This window comes from Centruroides vittatus, unplaced genomic scaffold (genome assembly GCF_030686945.1).
Source record: "Centruroides vittatus isolate TY-2023 unplaced genomic scaffold, ASM3068694v2 scaffold_324, whole genome shotgun sequence".
In the NCBI taxonomy this organism is placed as follows: Eukaryota; Metazoa; Arthropoda; class Arachnida; order Scorpiones; family Buthidae; genus Centruroides; species Centruroides vittatus.
The window spans coordinates 5,553,957-5,578,304 of NW_027122701.1; the positions used below are offsets into that span (position 1 = coordinate 5,553,957).

At 32.3% G+C, this 24,348-nt stretch overlaps 1 protein-coding gene across 1 annotated transcript; it reads left to right on the forward strand.

Moving 5' to 3' along the window:
* The first annotated feature begins 1,640 nt into the window (after positions 1-1,640).
* Positions 1,641-22,575, forward strand: LOC136988259 (acyl-CoA-binding protein-like). The gene is made up of 4 exons (XM_067286116.1): positions 1,641-1,800; positions 7,064-7,178; positions 22,297-22,359; positions 22,429-22,575. Exons 1-4 carry the CDS (start codon positions 1,786-1,788, stop codon positions 22,503-22,505), a joined length of 270 nt encoding a protein of 89 aa, XP_067142217.1. The 5' UTR covers positions 1,641-1,785; the 3' UTR covers positions 22,506-22,575.
* The last annotated feature ends 1,773 nt before the right edge of the window (positions 22,576-24,348 follow it).

A 24,348-nucleotide genomic window follows, 5' to 3' on the forward strand; every position in this document is an offset into this window, starting at 1 on the left:
TATTTAATATTTTGAGTTTTATTTCCACAAGTAGATTATAGAATACAGTATTGATCAATACAAAAAGACAAACAAAGCGTCTCGTGGTCGAGGGTGTAAGATTACATAACTCAATCATTTTTACGATTCTAATTTATGGAATTTTTACTCGATTTCAGGGGGTGCAAATGCCCCGCTTGCACCCTCCCTCTGCAGACGCCCACGGTTAAACCTCCAACGACGGCCACTGACGGAAACACAATGAACGGTCGTTATTTAGAGGAGGTTGTTGTTGAAGATTCAATTGTATATACATTATCTAAGACTTTACAGATCTACAGTAGGTCAGGTTTTAATACATGTTAATATATATTTATTAAGTTTCTCTAGAACAGTAATTCTCAACCTTTCTGAGGCCGCATAAAACCATTCACATACCTTTTATTACGCAGAGCATTAGCATCGATATATTCAAAAATCGATAAGCAATTTCACGTTTACTATTCTTACGAAACAACGGAGCAGCCTACCAGTGGCAGAGTGGATAGAACCACTGAACACTAGTAAAAACCATTGAATACTGGTCGTAAGGCCAAAAGACAGGCTACGTGGAGTTTTCTTCATGTTTGTAACATTAAGTAAGGGCCAGTTTTCCTTGGGAGGTCACCCCATCGGCAGGTCTCCTTGCCGTAACCAAATAAAACCAACAATGAAGCATAGAATAGTAAACATGGAATTATCTACAAATAGAGTTATATATTGAGGTACTGTACATTGGAATAAATTCGCAATAAAAACATTTTTCCCCGTGGAACACTTGGTAGGTCCGCGGAACACGAGTTCAGAACTGTTCTAGACAGAGACTAAATGAATGTAGTATGCGTATTTAAATTTTAAAATGTTTTATTGTATATGCGCATATGTAAAACTATTGTTTTAAATTTTTACTTATATATTAACATTAAAATAATATATATATTTTTTTTCTACGAAAATATTCCAATTCTGGTTTGTTCATGATTACTCTATATACTGTACTGTATACATTAACATATTTTTGAAACGACTTAGATCTGTTTTGCAACTTTAAGTATAAAAAGTAGCCACTTGATTTCAAAAAAGTGCTGAAAGATTATGTAGCTGTTTATAATTAGAATTAATTAACGATTATTTATTATTAATTTAATTTTTTTAAATAAAAACTCGAATTGGACAACCAAGAAAAGTTTATCCGGAATGTAAAAACTTGTTTAATTTTACACAGAATCATTGTACAATATCATTATGTAATTAATCTGTCAATAAGTAAAATGCCCATTTAAAATGAAACAAGACAATTTTAATCAATTAGCATAAAAAAATAATTGGTTCCATAAGCTTGTTATTGATAAATATTTTTAAATTCAAAATGTCCTATTTAAATATTTCATCGTAAATTGTCATAAAATTATTTTCGTAATTTTACTGAAAAAAATAAATAATAATTTAAGTAGTTTCTATACATCGTAATAAAATTACAATTACATTTCATAAAATTGATTAATCTTACTAAAGACCCAGATTCTAAATATAAAATATTAAAAAATAATAATAAATTGTTTTTTTTTATGAATAGCGATATCTATTACGAATCTCGAGCGGAAGTAGGTCATGTGACAATTTGTAAAAGAAATGGCTATTGGTTGGACGTTTAGTTTCCTCATCCTTGGACTTCGAGTTCAGTAAAGTTGGGCATTTGTTTTATTGATCTCGTTGGCGTTGTCTGCTGTTTTTTGTTCTCTGATTTGCTATTTTTCTCCACCGAAGATGTCTCTGGATGAGGTAATTCTATTTTAAACGTTGTTTTAACTCGTATATTTCTACCGAGCCGATGTTTTAATTTAATGTTTCGTTGTGTGAAAGCATTGTTAGTTTAAACACAGAATTCGATTTGTTCGAATATTATACATTATTACGTCAATTTGACATCACACTTGCAGTTTTCTTATGAGAAAGTTCGATAATGACGTCAATTTGACGTAAAATCCTACACTATTTAGACAAAACTAATGCTCCCTTTAATGTCGTTGACCCTTTAAATTGTTATAAACGTGGCTATTGCCTGGCGATGGTTTCCTGTTTATCTTATCTATTTCTATTTCTTTTCATATTTGTTTGTTTGCCGACGACTTAAAATTCCATGAACTGTGTCAAGACAATTTTAAATATAAATCTAGTTCATTTTTTAATAAATTTTCCAGTTCAGTGTATTAGGAAATAAGTAAAATCATGATTTCTTTTGTCCTAAATAATTACGAAAAATATGTTACTATTTGTTTTAGTAATAGATTATGAAAGATTAAGAAAATTTTTAATTAAAGTTTCTTTAACAAATATATTACTGTATTATTCAGAGAGAGATGAAGAAAAATTAAATTTAGTGTAATAATTTCACTTGAAAAAACAAGCTGCTTAAAGTTTTTTATATCCAAGATGTTATGATTTAATAATACATTGAATCTAGTGATCATATTTGACATCATGCATGTTTAAAACATGCGTGATGCCGAATGAGGGGTTTGGATCTCCATGTAGTCTGATTTTGGGGGCTATATCTCTCAAGGTGACACGTAGACGATCTGTTCCTTTGACTTTTTTACTCCTATGAGTATAGTATACGGTTCTGATGAAGTCCCAACCACCTCATTCGGAGCTGCATTTGTACCTTTAAAATGATAATGATTATTAAAGTTTCTAAGATAATATATTAAACATTTCACTTAAAATTGAATCAGAATTGATATTTCCCTATGGTTAAGCAACAATTCTAATACTAGTTTGTCAATTTTATTCTTAAGTTTGGCTATTTAATGAATGATTTGAATATTCTGCTGTTGGTACACTGTTGCTAAATCCTATCAGCTTATTTAAATTATCCTGTCGGCCAATAAATTATTCCTATCCTCCGAACAACTTCAGAGGATAGGATTTAGTTATAAAATTATTGTGTTGCATAAAAGAATTTAAAATTTACAAGATTTTACAGAGATACTGAAAATACTACAGTAGAGCATCGATTATCCGACCCCCGATTAACCGACTTATCGGTTAACCGACCGCATTCTAGTTGGCAAATTCAAATGTCCGCTAGTGATGTGGCGCTACAATATTTGGTTATGTCTTGGCTACTTTAATATTATTTTTGTTAAATTTTTGCATGTTTTAGCTGGCAGCACTGGCTCGACCATGAAAGGGAGGCTAGTATTTAAACCGGGCCTAATACACTATACCAGTGTTTCCCAAAGTGTGGTACGTGTACCCCCAGGGGTACGGGAAGAGTTTAGTGGGGGTACATGCTGCACCGTGCTTCGGCTGTTCCTGATGCAACAAGCAGTTTACTTTTTTTCGATTACGAACATAGAAAAATAATAAAAAACTTCGTTACTTCTTAGCGGTTTCGCCGGGTGCTGTGATTCTGTGTATTCCTCCACCTTATGGCCAAGACAACAGTGTCACACAAAAACCTCCAGTATCTACACATTGAATTGTTACAATGTGCGCGTGTGTATTTTTAGCTTTTGTGCGATTTTTCTAACAGGAAAGGTTTGTTATGTGCTTTAGTATTAATAAAAAGCTAAAAATGCCGAATAAACCAATTTTTCTGTAGCTAGTTACTACAACTAACAATTCTTAGCAGAGACTTACTTTGACAGTGCTTCTAGAAAGACGAAAATGAGACCTAAAGTCCATATCGCTATATCTAGGAACAATATTTTCCACATAGTCTTCTATTTTGGCTTTTTCGATTTTTCAATTGCAGCAGCATATAGAAATGGAATATCCTCGTTATCTTTGGTTTTTGATTTAAAGTATATGCAATTTTTTTGACGAGGGGTACTCAGCATTAAGAAAATTATACAAAGGGTACACAGATGTCAAAAGTTTGGGAAACACTGCACTATACTAATAATGTATTTTTTCATAATTTTCGGTTATCCGACCTTTCAGTTATCCGACCTTTCAGTTATCCGACCAATGCCAGTCCCCAATTAAGTCAGATAATTGATGCTCTACTGTACTTTTATTAAAAGTTCAAACTCAACTACAAGTTTTAGTTGAATTTATTTAGTTTATTTATCATATAATAAAATGATCCAAAAAGACAACTGTATTTTCCATAACAAATATTTTAAAATACTGTAATAATAATTTAAATAATTTAAAACAATTGATTCACATTTAGATACATAAACATTTTAAAATATTTGTTTTTCTATGTAATTTTATAACTAATTTTTTTTAACAATAAAAGTCTTTTTGTAAAATTATTGATTATGAATATACTCTAATTTCTTTCTATAGAAATACTAGATATGGAAAAACTTATGGATATTCTGTATATTAGCAAACTGATATGTATGAAACAATATACAGTATATTTAATGTTTTTACTTAAACTGTTTTGAGGAAATGCTGAATTCTAGAACTTTTCAAGAATGAATTGCCATTTCAAAATATTTTTTATTTATATTTTTCCTTATATACCTTTTAAGTTATATACAGTATATTGCTGTTTGCATTTTGCATATTGAATATTTTATCTTTTATCTAAACTTCTAATCAATATATTAATAAGCAATATCAGTGAAATTTAGAGTAGAATATCTTAAGAAGATATTAAAATATTCGAGTTTTGACGTAAACTTTTAATCAGATATGTTAAAATTAATTATTAAAAAAAATAAGTATTTTCTCTCATATTATCAATAATAGGAAATGTTTTTTGAAATGATCTTGTAATGTACAAATTTAAAATATTAATTTAAGAAATGTATATTTAATATTGAAAATTGAAAAGCAAAATGGTAGTAATAAAATTATTTGAACTATTAGTAATTAATAAAGTTCAGGTCAGACATATCCAGGGAGGGTGCTTATGGTGCTGGAGAACTCCCTTGATATTAAAGCAATCAGTTTTGTTACTCTAAAATAAAAATAAACATAATGTATATGTCTTCAATTAGATAAGGTTAGGTAACTAAAGTAATTCTAAGGTAATTGAGTAACATACTCTGAAAAATGACAGGATGTGCTTTGGTACTCCCAAATCAGCCTGTAGCAGCATGTGTATTCTCAAAATCCTAGATATGTCATTGTGTGAGATATTAAAATAACACCTTGATATTCTGATGCAATGCTATGGAATGTCCCTGAACCTCACTAAATTTGTTAATATTTTGATATATTCTTTCCATAAAAGGAAAAATAATATGAAAAAAACCTTTTCTCAGAAACATACAAACGAAAACTAGACAATGTAAGTCCCAAGATCAACTATTTCTAGTTGGGATCAAATTAAATCTCGATTTTGACTCATTCCATGATCTAAGTTGAGATCTCATTACACTTAGTAACAAGTGAGCGACCATTTAAAAAGTGAGAATGAGGAAAAGCAACCAATCTGAATGAGTGATCAGGAACAAAAAATAATAAAAATTTCAAGGATCAGAGATATGCTCTTTCTGATTTCTCTCAGTGCCAGACCTTACTTGGTTGCATCCTGAACTATCTCTCTGGATTGACATCACCATCATGGTGCTGCCAAACAATGGAAGGATTCTTTTCCTCTGTTGGATAGATCCTCTTCTCAGGACTCTTCCAAAGGAAAAACAGAAGACTCAATGAACTTTCTCATCACTTAGAAAACATTAAGAGCACTAGTTTAAGCCTTTTTAGTATAAATAAATCAGGATAATTTCTTGTAATCATCGAATCTGTCATGGCCAATACAAATCTTCACCTCTCTTCTGTTCTGACTTGAGCACACAATTTAGCAACCTCACACTGATATTTAAGATCCTATATACCAGAGCTGGCCGAACCTTGTCAAGACAGGGGTTATATATTTTGTATCAGAAATAAGAGAGTTGCATTCTGAATTAAAACTGTATTTTATATAAGTTTTTATTTACATAACTTATATGGGAGCTGAAAGGATCTAGAAGTGCTGAAACGTCACCCATCATAGCTATATACTGTCTGGATAACAAAAAAGCCAGCATCATTTATAGTAGTAATTGGTAGATCTTTCTCCCAGAATATATACTTAATAATAGTCTAGTACAGGAGTGGTGAATTTGTGGCACATCAAGAGAAATCATCTGGCATGTAATGTATTACAGTAGTCTTGCTAGTCCAAACTAATTGGGACCGAGCCCTGTTTGGATTAGCCGAATAATTGAAATATAATGCAGAGGCAAGCAGTAAACAGGTCTGGTTTATATAGATCTAATACCATCAATGACTTTTGTTTCTGTTTTTGTGTGCAAATACTGTAAAGATCTGCTGTTTTAATAGGCCATATCAAACACTGATTTATTAATTTTGTACAGTATTAATACAGAAAATACAATAAAATACAATTTTTTTTGTTGTGGAATTCTAAATCTTTTTGTACCATTAATACCATTTAAATTCATCTGGAAAATACAAAAAACATATTTTGAGCTAAAAAATTTCCTCTCCACCAACTGAAACATATTCAGATTAGCAGTGTTCAGACTAGCAGGACCTACTGTATATGATTTTGGTTTCACTTGTGTTTTTAAATTATCCTTTTGGTTTATCACCTAATCACTCTTTTTCTATCAGCCTCTACATTTATTCTAATTAAAGCATATTTGTTTCATTTCCATAAATATTGTTATTCAAAGTTTAGAACTTCAGTATGCATAAACATTTTTACAGACCATATAGTTATAAACATTATAACTATATGGCACACAGACTCAAAAAGGCTCACCATCCCTCATTTAGTATGTTTTTGATTTTCAAATTAAATATGCATTAACAATTGGTTGAAATCATTTTGAATAATTAAATCATTCTTATTTACTTGAATTGATATGTTTGATACATATTCATTCAATATTTATATCATCTCAACTTCTATCTGAATTTTTTTTCTGTATAATATGCTTATTAATTCTGTTTTCATAATTATAATTCCAAACAAAAATAATTTTATTAATTTTTAAATGTTAATAATTGTAACTTACATTAAAGTTCACTTAAAATAATTACATTTTAAATATTTCTATTTCAGAAGTTCAACAAAGCTGTAGAAGACTCAAAAAATTTGAAGTCAAAGCCAATAGATCAAGAATTACTTGATATCTATGCCTTGTTCAAACAAGCTACTGTTGGAGATTGTAACACAAGTAAGCCTTACTGTTTTAATTTTTGATATGTAAAACTATATAAATACATTACTCAAACAAAACTTACACACATTTAAGAAGTTTGTATTGTCATTTAGTAATTAAAATCAATACAATGTCAGTGTAAATACTTAATGCAAAATCAATCTAACATCAGTATTTTATTTAATTAAAATTGGCATGCAACCTGTTAACAATTTATTTACTATGAAACCATTGTTAATAAAATCAACTATGACATAAATTTTGTGTTTTTAATCAAAATTCATTCAACATACTTAGAACCATTGAAATGAAACCTCTGTTGATCATTAGTGATATGTTATAGATTACTTAGCTTGCCAAATAATACAGGATGCTAGTGATCTGCAGATATGTTATATTATTGGACAATCATGTATTGTATATCATTGATGAACTAAATAATAATTTAATTAAAATTGAAGGCAAAGTCAGTTAAAGCAATCATCTTTTCTTGCTTTATTTAGCTGACTTCTGACAGATATTGTCTTCAATTTTAATTAACATAAAAATTATCATCTGGCAAATTTTTATAATAAGTACTAACTTATAATAATCTCCTGGTGTAATATATTTCATTCTGTTTTGCATTTAGAATTTTTAATTTCAAATTTTTTTAAGAATCACTGTTTTCCAATTAATTACTGAAAAGTCCTTTGTCATCTTAACACACTTCTTGTATTGCATTCAATTTATCATATTTAGAACCATACAAGACTCTGAATAACTTTGGTATTTTTACGTTCGAACAACTTTTTAAAGGAATTGTTTACCTGTAATTGTTATATATGATATAAACATTTCATAATTATGAACAGGTGATTGATTTGCTGTATTTGAAGTAGTTTGTAGATTTATATTATCATTAGTATAAATGTACAATCATTAGTATATTAACATTAACTCATTTATTGATTGAAATTATCATCTCTATAGAGATATTTTAATTGAACTTTGATGATTAATTTCAAAAATTGTTATACATTATATCAGTCTAATGCTTGCACTATCATGGAACAATGATTCATTATTTTACAAATATTTTCTAAAACAAAATATATATCATGTTTATCCTAATAAAGTGTGCTGTCTGTAACTAGTTTCAGCTTGCAACTGTGCTGTTTATTAGAGGGTGATTATTATTTCTATTTTTTTGGGACTATTGTGGGTGTGACTATTATTCAAGGGCTATTATTAAGGACTATTAATAGAATGAGTCCAGTAAATTTTTTCACTTTATTATTACTCAAACAACAATGCAACACTCTTGACACTCATGCTTTATTTCAACATAAGGTAAAAGTGACAACATTAAACAAATTGTAAGCTGAAAAATTGCGCAAAATTCTTACCTTCCTGTAGTAGGCAGAATGCTTACTATTAGCAGGTGCTATCTATAACTTTTCTCATTTTGCAGCTTCACTGTTTATTAGAATAAATACAGTATATAACAAAATGTAATTTTATCAAAATTTAATTACTAAATTAATTTTAAAATTAGAACCAAGCAAATACAAAAAATTTTATATGTACTTGTACAATATCAAAAAACTAAACTAGGTAAATCTGCTTTGCTTTTTATATTGGGTTACAAAGAAATCAAATGTTTTCAGATTTTTTCCAAAGAAGTATGAACAAAAGTTTAAGATATGTACAACATAGGGGATGATGATGATGATAGATAACTTAAGATTAATCATCTGTAAACTAAATTTACCATTAACAATTTGTAGATTACTTTTAATATCTATTATTGTCAGCTGCCACTGCTTCTACAGTTTGTTTTAAATTGATTTTCTAAAGTCTGTATTATTTAATTTTTAATTTATTAGCAATATTTACTTTTTCCATTTTTTATCATTATGCTTATGGAAATGTAAGAAAAAAATTATTCGTAATTTCTTCGTTCGATGGTTCTTTTAATTTTTTAATTTTTGAAGACAAATTCGCCTAAAATAGGGATCACCATTTATCACTTTTGCGTTCTAGACGATACATTTCCGGCGACCGAACTTCCAAAAATTCGCCTTTTTGGCGAATTTGTCTTCAAAAATTAGAAAATAAAAAAAACCATCGGACGAAGAAATTACGAATTATGACTGTAAAATATCGTTGCCAGGGGGAACCTTAATCTACATTCTCCAGCGCTCATTTTCCTGTGGATATAAAAGGCCGAAACACCCCCCGAGAAGGTACTGATGGTAACAAGAAAGACGTTCGTATAACACCAGTTCTGATTTTAGAAAATCTTTGTGTTTTTAAATGACTTTTTTAACTTTTTGGCGGCTAGTAGCCTAGAAAGGAAGGTCGGTCGCCAGAAATGTATCGTCTAGAACGCAGAAGTAATAAATGGTGATCCCTATTTTGGGCAAATTTATCTTCAAAAATTAGAAAAAAATTATTATGATTAATTATAGCAATCATTTGGCTTAATATCTATACATCAGGTTTCGGGAAGTTGATATATAAAAATTCCTTTAATATCTAGCATCATTCATTATATATTCATTTTTTTTAATTACAAGAATGTTGATATTTTCTAATTTTAAACAACAAATCCTCCAACTAACTAAAATAACAAATATAATTTTGCCAAAATTTGAGGTTATTTTTACTTCAAAATTTTACATATCAAATATTCAGTGTCTTTTTCAAGAATTACTTTTTAATAATTGTTCTATTTAAAAATTACAGTAGAGCGTCGATAAGTGGAACCAATTGGGGACAGGTCCTTCCAGTTAATGATTTGTTCCAGTTTCCGACTTTGTACGAAAAAATACATTAACCTGTCCGATGTTCAAATTTTTCTCCGTTGCGTATCGCTTCCTGTTGAATTTTTCTCCGTTGCGTGTCGCTTCGTGTTGAATTTTCGTCGATTTTAAGCCTAACGAAAATTTTTATAATAATCATCGAGGCTATCGTATCGTTAAAAATTATTTCTGCATTTTGTACAAACAAAATAAATATATTAAAGAATATAAAAAACATGAAAATTATACTTTAGAAGTAAATTTAGTATCAAAAACATTCGATTCAGCACGACACAGTCCGACTGAAAATCGTTCCACTTACCGACGTTCCACTTATCGACGCTCTACTGTATATATATATACCATTATAATGCAACCAATTGTCACTACAGAATCAGATATGCAAATTAAAATTATTTCTGAAGAGTATAGAATGATTAGATTAATAGAATAAGGCAACGCGACACTTGGCGGTCTACCAAGGAAGGGTGCCTTGCTGCAGAATCTTCTATGGGGAAACTGGTTCCTATTTAAGGTTGGTAGGTGTTATATATTTATATATGTGAAAAACCCAGAAAACTGCACGTGGCTAGCCCGTTTAGTGGGCTGCGAACCCGCAATTTGTAAGTTTTTTTTTCTTTTTTTTTTAATATCTAAATTGTTTCTTCAGAAATAACCAGGGCTGTGGAGTTGGAGTCGTGGAGTTTTGGTGTTTTAGTGGGAGTGGTCAAAAATCCTCCGGACTCCGACTCCTTTTTACTTTCCCGTCTTATTATGTATATAAAATGGAAAAGTATTGGAATTGTCAGATTTGACCCTCCGAGTGTTTTTGCAAATTTACACGTTTGGAGACCTCCTGAACCCAAAAAATGTCAAATAAAGGAGAAAAATTCGTGCGCATGTGTCGGCGTCGAATTTGTTTAATTTCTTTATTCTCCGTTCTGAAATATTAAACGTCTCAGGATGGGTAAAGTTTAAGAAACGAAATTTGGCACCGTAGCTTGTGTATAAAAGGCATTAATGCTATTAAATTTTGGTTCTTAATTAAAGGTCGACAGGGTGGAGACATAGAAGGGGTCATATGCAGTGGCGTGCCGTCATTGGAAGCGATGAAAGCGCCGATTCCACCTTCCAATGACCTTCCCTTGTATTTTATAAAATATAAATTTTCATATTTTAACGTACTTTGAATTAATTAAAATTAATATTTTATTATAACTGCATTATGTATCTTTTACAAATTTCTATACTACATGTGAAAAAAAAACGATAAGATTGCTATTGTATATTCGAATAATTCGGTGGCGGAAGGAATGTCGAAACCGGGTCAGTTTCTAATCAGCCAGATTATATAGGCATTAGCACATGCGGTTTACAGAGCACCAACCTTACCCGGTTTAGCTGGTAGAAGCGACACACGCGTACGGAGTCCAACTTTATAACCCGGACCGGTTCTGAGCTGTTAGCCGCCTGCCTGTCAACTTCCAAGCAGCCAGATTATAGGCATTGGCGCATGCGCTTTACATAGCACAAACGTCACGGTTTAGCTGGTAGAAGCGACACACGCGTAAAGAGTACGCGACTTTATATCCCGGAGCGGTTGTGGGCTGTTAGCCGCCTGCTAGATATTCGGCCACCCTCGCCCGATTATGTGAATCATGAGCAGACTAGATCAACGGCTGGCAACCCGCGGGCCAGCTACGGCTGGCGAAAAGTTTCTATCCGGCCCGCGAGATCTTTAATAGATTATTAAATTGGAAAAATAACTATTAATTAGTTATTTTTCCAATTCTTTGTAATTTTCGAAAACGATAAAAAAAATAAATGTAGTAATTAACTTTTTATTTATTTATTTCATATTTGCAGACTAAAAAAATTACGAGTCACAAGAAGGCGTCAATTAACTACTACGGCGCGGAAAAAAACGTAAAATTTATTCTGGCCCATGTTATAAAAAGGGTTGCCCACCCTAGACTAGATTTATAACAACTCAACCGATAGGAGTTTACTGGCACGTTTTTATGATAGTTCTGTATAGTTGACAGGAGTTTAAAAAAACTCCATTAAAATATTTGATATATTTATTCTGCGTTTATTCCGCTCTCCCGTCTTATATTACTTACGGATTTCAATGTTAAACCGGTGATATTACGATTTAGTATGTCCCATCTGTAAGGGGATGCAGAAAAAACGTGTACAATTCTAGTACAGTGTTAAAAATTAACTGTTACTTTGGCAGCATCATTTACAACCAAATTTAATGAATGAGACGTACAGTACATACAATGGTACAAAAAAAAGCTCTAGAATTTATTTTCCTTAAATTTACGATTTATATATCCGTTGTCATAAAAATTTGTCTTTCCACTGTTTTCCCAAGACTACAGATATTCAGGTACAAAGTAACTGGTTTCGACTTATTTCTACTTAAGAAGTGACTAAATAATTAAGAGATTAGGGAATGGGGACATAAATAAAACCCTGTTGAAAGAGCCAGAATTTTACTTCAACAAAAGCTTAACAGAACCAATCACTCGCTCAGCACAGTGGGAAACTGATTTCCGTGTACACCTGGTATTAAAACGAATTAGTTAGAAAACGAATGACTATTAAGTTTAACATAGTTAGATTTTTACAGCTACGGTGAGAAACGTTTAAAATTTACAACAGCCCTGTGGCGTCCTTTGAGATATACTAGTGATGCGACAAAAGAGGCATTTGACATTGACCGGTATCGGCACCCTCGGGATTTGGCACGCACACACTCACTACACACCTACCTGGACCGTCACTAGTTCCATCCATTAGCTACTCGTATCAAGATATTTGACTAAGTGGATTGTTTTAAGATTTAAAAAGTAAAGAATATTTTATGTTATTTTTATGTACGTTTCTTTACAAAGCTATATTTTAATTATAATTTTCTTTAAAAGTATATTAATACAATCGAACAATACATTGTACCAGGTATGTATATCCACCGCACATTTTATTTCATCGAGTAAGTTTTTATAATTTATTTTTAATTTTAGCCCTTATATCGTGGCTAGCGATTCAGAATGTAACTGTGATATTAAAAATACATTTAGAGAAGTCTACAGTTTTTACTGGCTTATCGAACAAATGAATACGAATGGACCCTAGACCAGTGATTCGTAACAGGGGGCCGCGGTCCCTGGGGGTCCATAAGAAGTTTGCCGGGGCCGCCAAATTATGCAAAATTTCCTTCAGAATATAATAAAAAGAAAATTGATGTATAATCCGAATATCGTATTGAAAAGTGAACTAAGAAAGATAGTTTTCCTATTTAGTTTTTATTTATTTATTTTGTATTTCTTCCTACATACAACTTTGTTAGTACAGAAGAAATAAATGCAAATATGCTACTTACACCACAGTATTTACTTCTTTTATTCCAAAGCAATTTTAAGAAACTATTAATGCTTGGAATTTTAAAAATAATTAGGAAAAATAGTAGGCTTTGAAAATTTAAATATTTTTGCAAAAGTTATGCAAAATCCTTACCACAAGTGGGCGTTTTAGTTTTAGTTTAGTTTTAGCATCGACATTGGATCGATTTATCGACATGTTTTTTATTTTATTTTCTGTTCACAATTAAACATGAAAACTCATTAATTTTTAAGTTTGAATGTTATTTAAATAGATAATGAAATAATAAAATTATGATTTACATTTATTATATAAAAAATAAAGCAATAATAAAAAAATCAATTTATTATAGATAAATTATCAAATTATCAAATATAAATTATTATTAAAAAATGGGGGTCACAAAAAAATTATGAAATATTTGGTGAGCGGCGAGTATAAAAAGGTTAATAACCACTGCCCTAGACCATCACTGACGCGCAATTAACTGATTGCCCCTGGAAGTCGGCTTCTTACAGAAACACAGCTTCCCTGTCATCAAATGTCACGGCACGCCACTGGTCATATGTCATATTTCCAGTGTGATCAGACTTAATGAACAGTTTACTCGTTATTAGCGTTCACAATTTTTTATAAAACTCATTTCTCCCCTCAAAATTAAGCTCGCTGTCATCTTATAATAGTGCAGCAAAACTCGGTTAAGATGTTCTCGCTTGAGATGTTTCTTCTCCTAAGTTGTTCAAATTTTGCAGTATCATCATTATCTTTCGCCACCATTGATTATAGACATGTCTCCGGCCCAGGGGGAAAATGTACATGGGCCTCGGGAATGATTGAAAGAAAGTTGTGGAATGAAGTCCGGGTTCTTGTGAATCCGGGGCCCGGTAAATTTTATCCCATCATTCCACTCTCTCGTCAATCCTTCCCGTAAGACTCTTGTTAAAAATTCCCTCATAAGATGTTACAAAGTATTGATTCCATGAAACAATTTTTACCCGCTTAAAACGATCACGTCGGTGACCAATAGTGTTTTCCTCAGAAAATGCATGCACAGAAATCCCGTAGTTTCGATAGAAGGACAGCGTTGCGAAACGTTCGATATTACTGATATCGGGAGTTAATATCGAAATTTATGAAGTTAATTAATTTAACAACCCAATGCTAAGAAACTTTAAAATTTCAAAATTTAGATTACAAATGAAATTCGTTACGGTTGATTCCGGTATCGACAATTAAACGATTTCTAATCGACTTCTTTGAATTCCCGCCCATTTAACGTCCGGAAATCATGCTTTTGATTGGCTGACAAATTTCAACTGTAAACAATTTTGTATTTGAATTCGAAAATTACTACTGACCAAAATTTTAAATTTCTTTCTGTGATTGGCTAGAAAAAAGTCAGTTGACTAACGATAGTTTTAAAAACAGTATAAATTGGCGGTCTCCGTTTGGAACCTTTACTTATCAACGACGTTCTTCCCTTCTTATCATACTATAAGTATATACAGGGTGGGCCAACGAAAACGAAACGGCAGAGTGTTCGTGTTCGTCCAAGCAAGGGCGCGTTCTTTTATTCCTCCGCGTAACTCCGCGCGAGCGACATCCGTTTAAAAATTCCTGCGGAACGCGTTCCTAAATTCCGGTCGGAGTGCGCGCCGTCGAACGACAAGAACGGCCGTTTGTAGCAGTAGTTTACGGTGGAAAGCAACATGGCGTCCTCCATGGCTAAAATAGTTTCGTTTTGGGGTTCATTATATGGTTTTATGAATAAAAATTTAGAAGTTGTGAAAGCGCAAGTTAGTGCACGCGGTGATGTAAGTGCCTTTTCGAATTTTTTTCGTGGCTGTTTTGAATGCTCTTTCAACAAATAATCTATTTTATGGTTAAATTTTACAATTGGACCTTTCTTTTGACTTTTAAAGCTCATATTTTAGAATTATAGATTCTTCCATCACCATACTATCGATAGTGCGGACGCCGCCATCTTTCTTTCTTTCACCGTCGTTCCTAAATGCCTACAAACAGCAGCGTACTCCCGTAGTAGCGGAGACGCAGAACGACCGCTATTAACGAACGCACCCCAAGTGTCTCGGACAGGTCGATTTTATTTTCGAGGGGACATCTTTTGCAATAAAGTTTTTGCGATTCTGAATACAACAGACAACAAAAAATTTTAAAAACTCATTATTTTGTATCAACTAAACAAACATGTATTTCGAAAAAAATGTTTGTTTAGTTAATATTCAGATTCGCAAAAACTTTATTGCACAAGATGTCCCCTCGATAATAAAATCGACCTGTCCGAGCTATTTGCTTAGACGAACACGAACACACTGCCGTTTCGTTTTCGTTGACCCACCCTGTATATATATATATATAGGAAAAACATCGCGTAATATTCGGACCAATACGGTGTGTATATATATATACCGTATTGGTCCGAATATTACGCGATGTTTTTCCTAGACTGTTACATGCTAATTAGAAGGTTGCACTAAAAACTAAACTAGTACTTTAAAAAATTATACTTAATATATTTTATTGTACCTCTTCTGTAATCAAACATCTGGATTATAACAAGTGTTTTTGCTATTCCTGCCAAAGATGTTTTTCTGCTTAACTCGTTTTTTCGAGCCGGTCCCTTCAAAAATGTTTTAAGAGGGTTTTACTATAATATAAAAATTTTTTAGTAAAATCTAATAAAAGATGACGCCATAGTCAACTTTAACTTCACCTAAAAAGTTAGACAACTTCAGTAGCACGTTATAGCTTCGTAGGACCCAGGAAAATTTGTATTAGGGGCCCCATACAATGTTGAATCCAGACATATTTATTAGGAGAAACTGACGCTTGTGCCACCAGTAATTTAGGGCCCCCAGATATGGCGCCTAATTTAAATTTAGATTTTCTTATTACAATAAAGAGTTTATAAAAAAGTAATTTGGTACCTGCAGTTTGTAAGAACCTTAGGAAATTGCCATTTTGTCCATGGTATAATGCGCAACTCGTTGTTAGCTTTTTTTTTATTATTTTGCTTTAATTTTAAATACCTCTAGTTTTTAAGAAAAAAATTTTCATGCGCCCAGCTTTCCTCCGGCTTTTGAGTAATGGAGAACTGACCAGGTTGAGTTAGGAGAGGGTGATAAAAACAACATTCTTAGTAACTAAAATTTATTGTCCCAAAATGAGAATACCTGAGCTGTTAGATATAGAAAACCAAGTATCTATATAGTTTCACTGTTTATATCATTGTTGCAGAAATTAATTGAAAATAATAATCTTTTTTTTTCTAAATTATATCTTTTTGTATGAATTATTTGTATGAATTATTGTATGAATAGGCTGCAATTTTCAAATTGCAAACCTATACATTAGTAGTGTCGCTGTCTGCCTGTCTATCCTTCGTTAACCTCGAAAACGGAGAGAAATAGATGAAAATTGAGAGCTATGGAAAGTTTTGGAGCCAGAGGCCTCAAATAACTGTGTAAGAACTTTTGATAGAGACCGACAGATCGCCTTCGTGTTGAGTTGCCGTAATACAGCTAACCAAACCAAATCGGATAAAAGCTGAAATTAATTAACACACAAAAATTAAATCAATATTTTGGGATGGTATTACGACAATATCTTAGATAATGTTAGAGGTACAGTACAGTATGATAACTTTATAATTAACTGCCGTGTTGCAGGCCAATCGGTCGAACGGTCTAGGAGTGAATGAACAAACAAACATCCTTATTTTTATATATTAAAAAAATATATCAGATTTAAATATTTTTTCTAGTGAAAATAAAAAGTGAACACAAACTTTGTCTACGATGAATCAGGACTCGAAGAAAAAAATCCTCAGTTTATGAATATTTCACAATAAGTGAGGACAAATTATTTTTCGTATTTCGTGAAGGATGACGATAGTGAAATTTGTGGCCAAAAGCTTTCTGCTTACTCGGGAAAAGGAACTAATGAGCCAAGTAGAGTATCAAACATGAAACGACAAAGATAATGACAAAAGTAAGAGAAGTGATAGCTGTAAATTACCAGAAGAAAGAAAAGTGACGACCGTAAGTAGTTGTTTTGCAAGTAATAAAGTTACTGTGTGTACGACCGCTGAAAAATCTAATAGCTGCATTAGTGAAATGGTTTATAAAAATTCTGTGCCTCTCAATTTTTTTTTTCCAGTTCAACTTTTATTAGACTGAATGGAGAAATGGCCGATGGAGTATCATTGGAAAGAAGCAGTGTTCGGAATCTAATACTGGAGGATGCTAACAAAGAGAAAACTATACTGAAGAATCTCTTACACGGAAAATTTATTTTTCTGAAAGTAGATGCCTGTACACGCCACCAAATAAATTACTTAGCTATTAACGTTCAATTTATAGATAATCAAAAGGATGCCGTCATAGGCACGTTGGCAATTAAAGACACTAAATCCTAATACACGAGCAACAGTATTAAAAACTAGTGCTGGATATTTTGGAGGAATTCAATATTAAAATATAAATTGTAGCAATTGTGACAGACAACGCTCATAATATGGTGAGTACTGTCGAAAAAATAAATTTTATAGAGGCAGTAGATAATATTGATAAATCGGATGATGTCTAAATAATTATTAATACTGCTGAGTTTGACGATGCTGCTTTTGGGCTTTTTAAAATCTATCATATGCGGTGTGCAGCTCATAATTTACAATTGGCAATTCTTGATGCCCTTGCAAGAAGTATTATTGAAAACGTACGAAATGTTGTAGTAGCCGTTAGAATGCCAAAAATAAATGAAATAATTAAGCGGAGAGCCGGAAAAGGGGCAATTTTGGATCAGATGAAGTAGTACGTACTACTTGATGATTGAACGATTTCTTGAACTGAAATCTGTTCTCGAGGACATGGCCAATCCGAACGTGACAATAACCGAAGCTGAATGGAAGGAAGTAGAACAGCTTAAAAATTTTCTTTTTCATTCATATATCGTGACAAAAAAGTTTCAAGCAGCAGACATGACTCCTGGTTTGTTTTATAAGGAGTGGAAGAGTCTTATTTTCCGCTATTCTAAAAGTGACAGTAACACAGCCAATGGAATCAAAAACGCAATGGAGTTCAGAGAAAATCACCTACTAGACAATGACATTCTGTTAGCTGGCATCTATGTTGACCCCATGGTTTGATGCTTACTAACACAGGAACAGGAAAACAGCCAAGAATGCTCTGTTTGAATTAGCCATACGAATAAAAGGTCTGAAAATCGAAGAACAAGCGACAGCTGATGACACTACTCAAATATTGACACATGAATTACCCTCTTCATCGAAGACCTCGTGTGATTCTGAAGAAGAATTTGAAAAATATCTCGACGAGCAAGACAAAATAAAACGTCCTCGGTTGACTTCTAAGATGAGCACAGACAGAAAAGGCAATCTCACAAAATTTAGAGATGATTTTTACAATGCAGTGAAAAAAGTAAATCACATTGACCGTTCTTCAAATTTGGATGTTAAAACGGCGATACTGCACTATCCAGACATTATCCAAGATACAGCATTGACAGTCACGGCATATCCACCAATCCAAGTTTCAGTAGAGCGTTTATTTTCCACTCTTAAAATTATTAAATCTGATTTAAGAGCTTCCATGAATGCTGACTTAATAGAAGCGATTCTTTTTTTAAGAAGTAATTCAGTTTACAATAGAGATGGAAAATAATAAATTAACATGGCAAATAAGCAACCTTTTTCTTTACCAGTCTAAATGTTAATTTGTTATTCTTGACTTAGTTTAATGTATCTGTATACTTATATATTATCTAATATACGCATATATTATGTATGAAATTAGTTTTTATTAAACTAATTTGTTTGTGTAAGAATGTATTTACTGTTTTTATTTGCACATGCGTATGAAATACCATTGATATCATAAAAGAAGTCAATATGAATTTATATATTAAGTAGACGTGTCAAATTTTAATATTTAATAAAATTGTTTTATTTTGTATTTTTAAAAAAGTAATCAGAATTGTCGTCATTATTACTTCACGGTTGTTATACAGTATAGGCTTATAACAAAGAAAAAGAATGACGATCAGTCAGATAATGACTTCTGTAGATTTTTATTTTTTGGACTCGGGAAACCTCGAAACGTAGAGAAGTGCAAAAACCATGGGCGTAGCCAGGAAGGGGCATGGGTGGGCACGGCCTCCCAGTTAACCTGGTGCCCCTCCCCAGAAAATTACAGCCTCTACTATGCCCTCCATAAAACCCTGGCTACGCCAGTGGCAAAAACATTCGAAGTTTTTCTGTATGCACGATGTTAGATTGTGTGTGGAGCACGATTTAGTTCAACCACTTTAAAGCTTAATAATTCCTGTGTTAAACCATCCGACTCCGATTCAAACACCGCAGAAGTTTAATATTAATATTTGAAGACAAAATTCGCCCAAGTAGGTACTAAAATATTAAAATTAAAAGAACCATCGGACGAAAAATATCACCACAGAAGTTATCAATCTTCAAACAAGCTGAACTAAATAGTGCCCCACACAGTCTAACAGCCGTACATACAGAAAAAAAACCGGAAATGTTGACATTTCAAGGTGTCCTGAGTCCAAAAATGTAAAAATTTTGGGATGGGGTCATTTTTTGACCGATCGCTACATTTTCCCTCTGTTATATATAACAGCCGGAAAAGAAAAAATTATCAAATACATATTATATATTGACTGTCATTACTAATTCTTCTAGCTTTGGAATAAAAAAAGTTTCTACGTTCTATTTTTATTGAAGCTTTTATTCTGAGGTCACGTGATTACGTCAGAATTTTCGGGCCTACTTTGTTAACAAATCCTCCCCTGGTCGGAGTCGGAGTCGTGTAAAAATCTACGGACTCCACAGCCCTAGAAATAAAGCAAAAATTGTAACCACGTGACATACGTACTTTCCAGTCAAAGACTTTACAAATATTTTGTCATTCGTGAAAGCCATCTTGAATTTTGTCATCTATGGGCGCTTTCGCGATTATAAACTTCACCACGCTAGCGCTGCAGCGACTAACAAAGCGGAAGTCGTAGAAACAAGACTGCTCATTCCAGCTATTAATCGATAGTACGTGGCGTTACGATACCTGATGCCAATTTAACATATAGTTCATTTCATAATTTGTATACTATAGCTCTAAATATATTTCGATTTAAGTTAAAACGAATTTTTCTTTCATGAGAAACAATTTCTTCTGTTTTATTGTGCAATACTAAAACATGTAATTTATTTTTTAATTTCGACATTTGTTATAGACATAACACCATCTACTTAAACATAATTTTTGTTTGTAGATACAATATCGAAGAGCTTTTAAAATGTTGGCTTTTGAAATAGGCGTATTGCAAATATTTTACGTTTGAATTTCAAACATTCCATTATTATAAATAGACGTGTATCTGGCACGAAGACGCGACTGCACACTTTCCTCACAGAACAAACCTTTTTCTTTTTAACAACTCTAATATCAGTACCGACGTTAAAAAATAAGTGTAGGTTTAGCTTATGTCTTAAAAAATAATTGACACACAGAACGTTCGCCTCTCGTCCCACTGCGAAGGACGCTACTCAATAGCCAGGATGAAGCCGAAGTTTTAAACGCGAAAACGTGTACGTCGGACGTTCAGCGCCGCTTTCCTGTAAGCCTAGAAGTTTGACAATGGCGTTTGGAATGTCGAGCAAGATTCCACCGACTTTCCAAACGTCATTGTCAAACTTCTAGGCTTACAGGAAAGCGGTGCTGAACGTCCGACGTACACGTTTTCGGAGTTAAAACTTCGGCCTCAACCTCGCTAATGTTTACCAACTAAAACGAATGCTTATTTATTAAAACCACATACTAGGCACAATTCGTTTCTGTGCGAACACGAACTAACGTGAAATAATTGAACTTAAACGCTAGAAAGTCAATAATATCGTTTCGGGGTTGATCTACAACGATCACTTGCCGCTCCTATGGGGGGGGGGAAATGCGCCCGCTCATTCTAGCGACCTTGGACATTGTCACTTTGACTTCGCTATCTCAAAAGTCCTGTCCATGATTTCATTTTTATTTCCTCGTCTTGTACAGTACTTGTATGATTAAACTTTGTCATTTTACACAAAAACCGACCGATCAAATTTGAGAATAAACTCAATTCTAAAAGTTCTGCCTCAATTGAGTTTTATTTTGACTTTTTCCGTATGTAGTTCTAGAAAAAGGTCATTTTTAAATTTTATTACATTCTCAACTCTTATAAATACAATAATTTTGTGATTCTCTTATTATCCAATAAATCATTAGCTGGATTAAAAACGAATCGAATATACTTGGATTCAAAATATCAGAACGACGTCGACGTATCCATATTTTTCTTGTTTCGTCATTGACATTCCTAGTATTTTTGTATATTATTGTTGCATGTGACAACTGCGCATCTCATACCTGGCATCTAAATTAGTTTTTTTTTTTTTTTTAAGTCACGATGACGTCTCTACTTATTATTATTATTATTATGTTGGGTTAAGTTAGATATACTCGGTTAACACTGGTGGCTAAGTACTATGCCGGACCAAAGTCAAGGCATAGTAACCAAAACAGAAATTAAAGAAGTGTACCAGTGTGTGTGCCTGTATTCAGGAATTTTCTCACAATATTATTATTATTATTATTATTATTATTATTATTATAAATGTTAAATTATACGAAGATTAATTAATTTTAAGCGCTGGTTTCAATTATTATTTTTTTTAAAAGAGAAAGACATCAAAAGTCGAACGCTTGCCGAATTTTCTCTAATTCAAATTGCCCGAATGAGCACACCTCGATTTGTTATTAACTTACTCTCCCCAATGTTCATTTCTAGATATAATAATTATGTAAAAGTTAACTGTGTTTATTATAAAACAAATATATAATTTCATAGTGCCAATTTGAATATTGCAGGTCGACCTGGTATGCTCGACTTCAAAGGCAAAGCAAAATGGGATGCCTGGAATGGTCGAAAAGGTACAAAATTTACTCTCTTCGTGTGGTTTTGAAAATATTATTTATATTATAATAATAATAAATTTTTAGGCATGCCAACAGATGAAGCCAAAGAAGCGTACATTAATAGGGTCAATATTTTAATCGAAACTTATGGATTAAAATGAAGTTTTCAAATGTGTAACAATAAATTAAATGTAATCTTAATTTGATGAAAAAAAACAAGCATCCACGTTAGTTTTTTTTTTGTCTGTTTTAATTAACTTGCTAAGTGCATTCAATCGATCTATCAAATGCTACAGTTCATTTCATGAAATTATTATATAAAATAATTTTAAAATATATACAGAAATATGACAGCGTTTAAATTTTGACGAATGAAATTGTATTACCTTGTTACAGATAATCTTTTTGAATGGTTATTTACTAAAATTTTCTATATTTTTATAAGTTATTTTCCCCCCTCTCATCCATTAACATTTTGTATTATTACGCTATTAAATTCGTTTATAATAAAAACGTATATCTAAATGCGTTTTCATTAGAGTGGTGGCAAAATTTTAATTCGGTTCGTTAAACTATTTTACAAAATTATATTGCAATTAATTGAAAGTCATTTTAACAAATTTTAATTACACAGACAATATAAAGTTTTGGATGAAGCAATGTCGTGGTGATAAATCAGGAAAAGAAGCATCGTCACAGAAAAAGGCTCGGAAGTATATTTAGTTCCTTAAAGTCGTTGCACACACCACAACAATTTGGCTTAACGTTTAGGGTACCTTTAGCCTTAAAGTTCTTTTACTAAAATTGCTCAAAACCCTTTTCTGTAGCGATGCTTTTCTTGATTTATTATCACGATGACGTTGCTTCATCCGAATCAAAACAAAACAAATTTAAATTTATTTTAACTTTTTAGCAGTTTCATTAATTTTTGTTTCACAAATTTGCCTGCTTTTTAAACATTTTATAAGCGAGTTAACATTGAACCATCGGGGTATCTAGTTTCAAATCAAGACGGGCGGTCGGCAAAGCAATTTAAAACGTAAACAAAATATTTTAATGAGACGATTAAATATTAGAAAGTATATTTACTTATATTTTTAATTATAATCATGAAAGTTTTTGTTATGGTTCACAGATGATGATGCGATACTTTAAATTTCCAAATGCGATTCGTGTGAAGTAAGTAAAAATATTTGTTAGCGCTAAGTTTAATGCCGTTTTGTTTTAAAAATTGATTTTTCAAGACATTCGTGGCTCGACTGAATGAACAGAAAAATTGGTTAACTCCGATGATATTTGTTCGGTTCGTTGCACGATTTATCGAACCTCGTTTAGTATTAAATACGATGAAGTTAAATCATTTACGAGACATGCCCATTGAGAGAAGCGCGAAAAAAGCGCATCATCTCCTCTACTTCCCCCTTCCTCGGTCATCGCATCCGCCCAGGCTTGCCATCTGTAAGATTATTTCGGGCGCCATACGATGTATACAATTTCAGAAATATGCGATACTCCCGAAACAATCGTTAACTATAAAAATAATTATTAAAAAATCCAATTCGCAATTACGATCACCTTTCCGTTGATATTTCGTGTTTTTCCCCCTCTGCTAGAGGATTATTAAATTTTCGGAAGTCGTTACTTAGATGAGTTCTACCGTATATTCTTGATTATAATGTACTTTTTTCGTACTTTTCGAAACTTAACTGCTATACTTTTAGACCAGTCGATTAAATGCTCAAATTGATGTGCGAAAACTCTGTACGGACGAACGTTCTGTCGAAATGCCATTATGCTTCTACCTGTACAAAATATAGATACTACATTTTATTACAGAGTAGTTTCCATCTAGCGAGCTGTCTAAAACGCAGGCTTTTTTCTTAGCGTTTCTTAAACTAAGAGTAACGACCATTCGATGAGTGCAGTAGAAATTTGAAAAAACTAAAGTTCAGGTACCGTATTTTACGGACTATAAGACGCACTTTTTTCTTCGAAAAATTGCCT

Coding starts and splice junctions, on each gene's coding strand:
- LOC136988259 (XM_067286116.1), top strand. Junction 7,179..22,296: donor TGTTGGAGATTGTAACACAA/GTAAGCCTTACT, acceptor TGAATATTGCAG/GTCGACCTGGTATGCTCGAC. Junction 22,360..22,428: donor TGCCTGGAATGGTCGAAAAG/GTACAAAATTTA, acceptor ATAAATTTTTAG/GCATGCCAACAGATGAAGCC.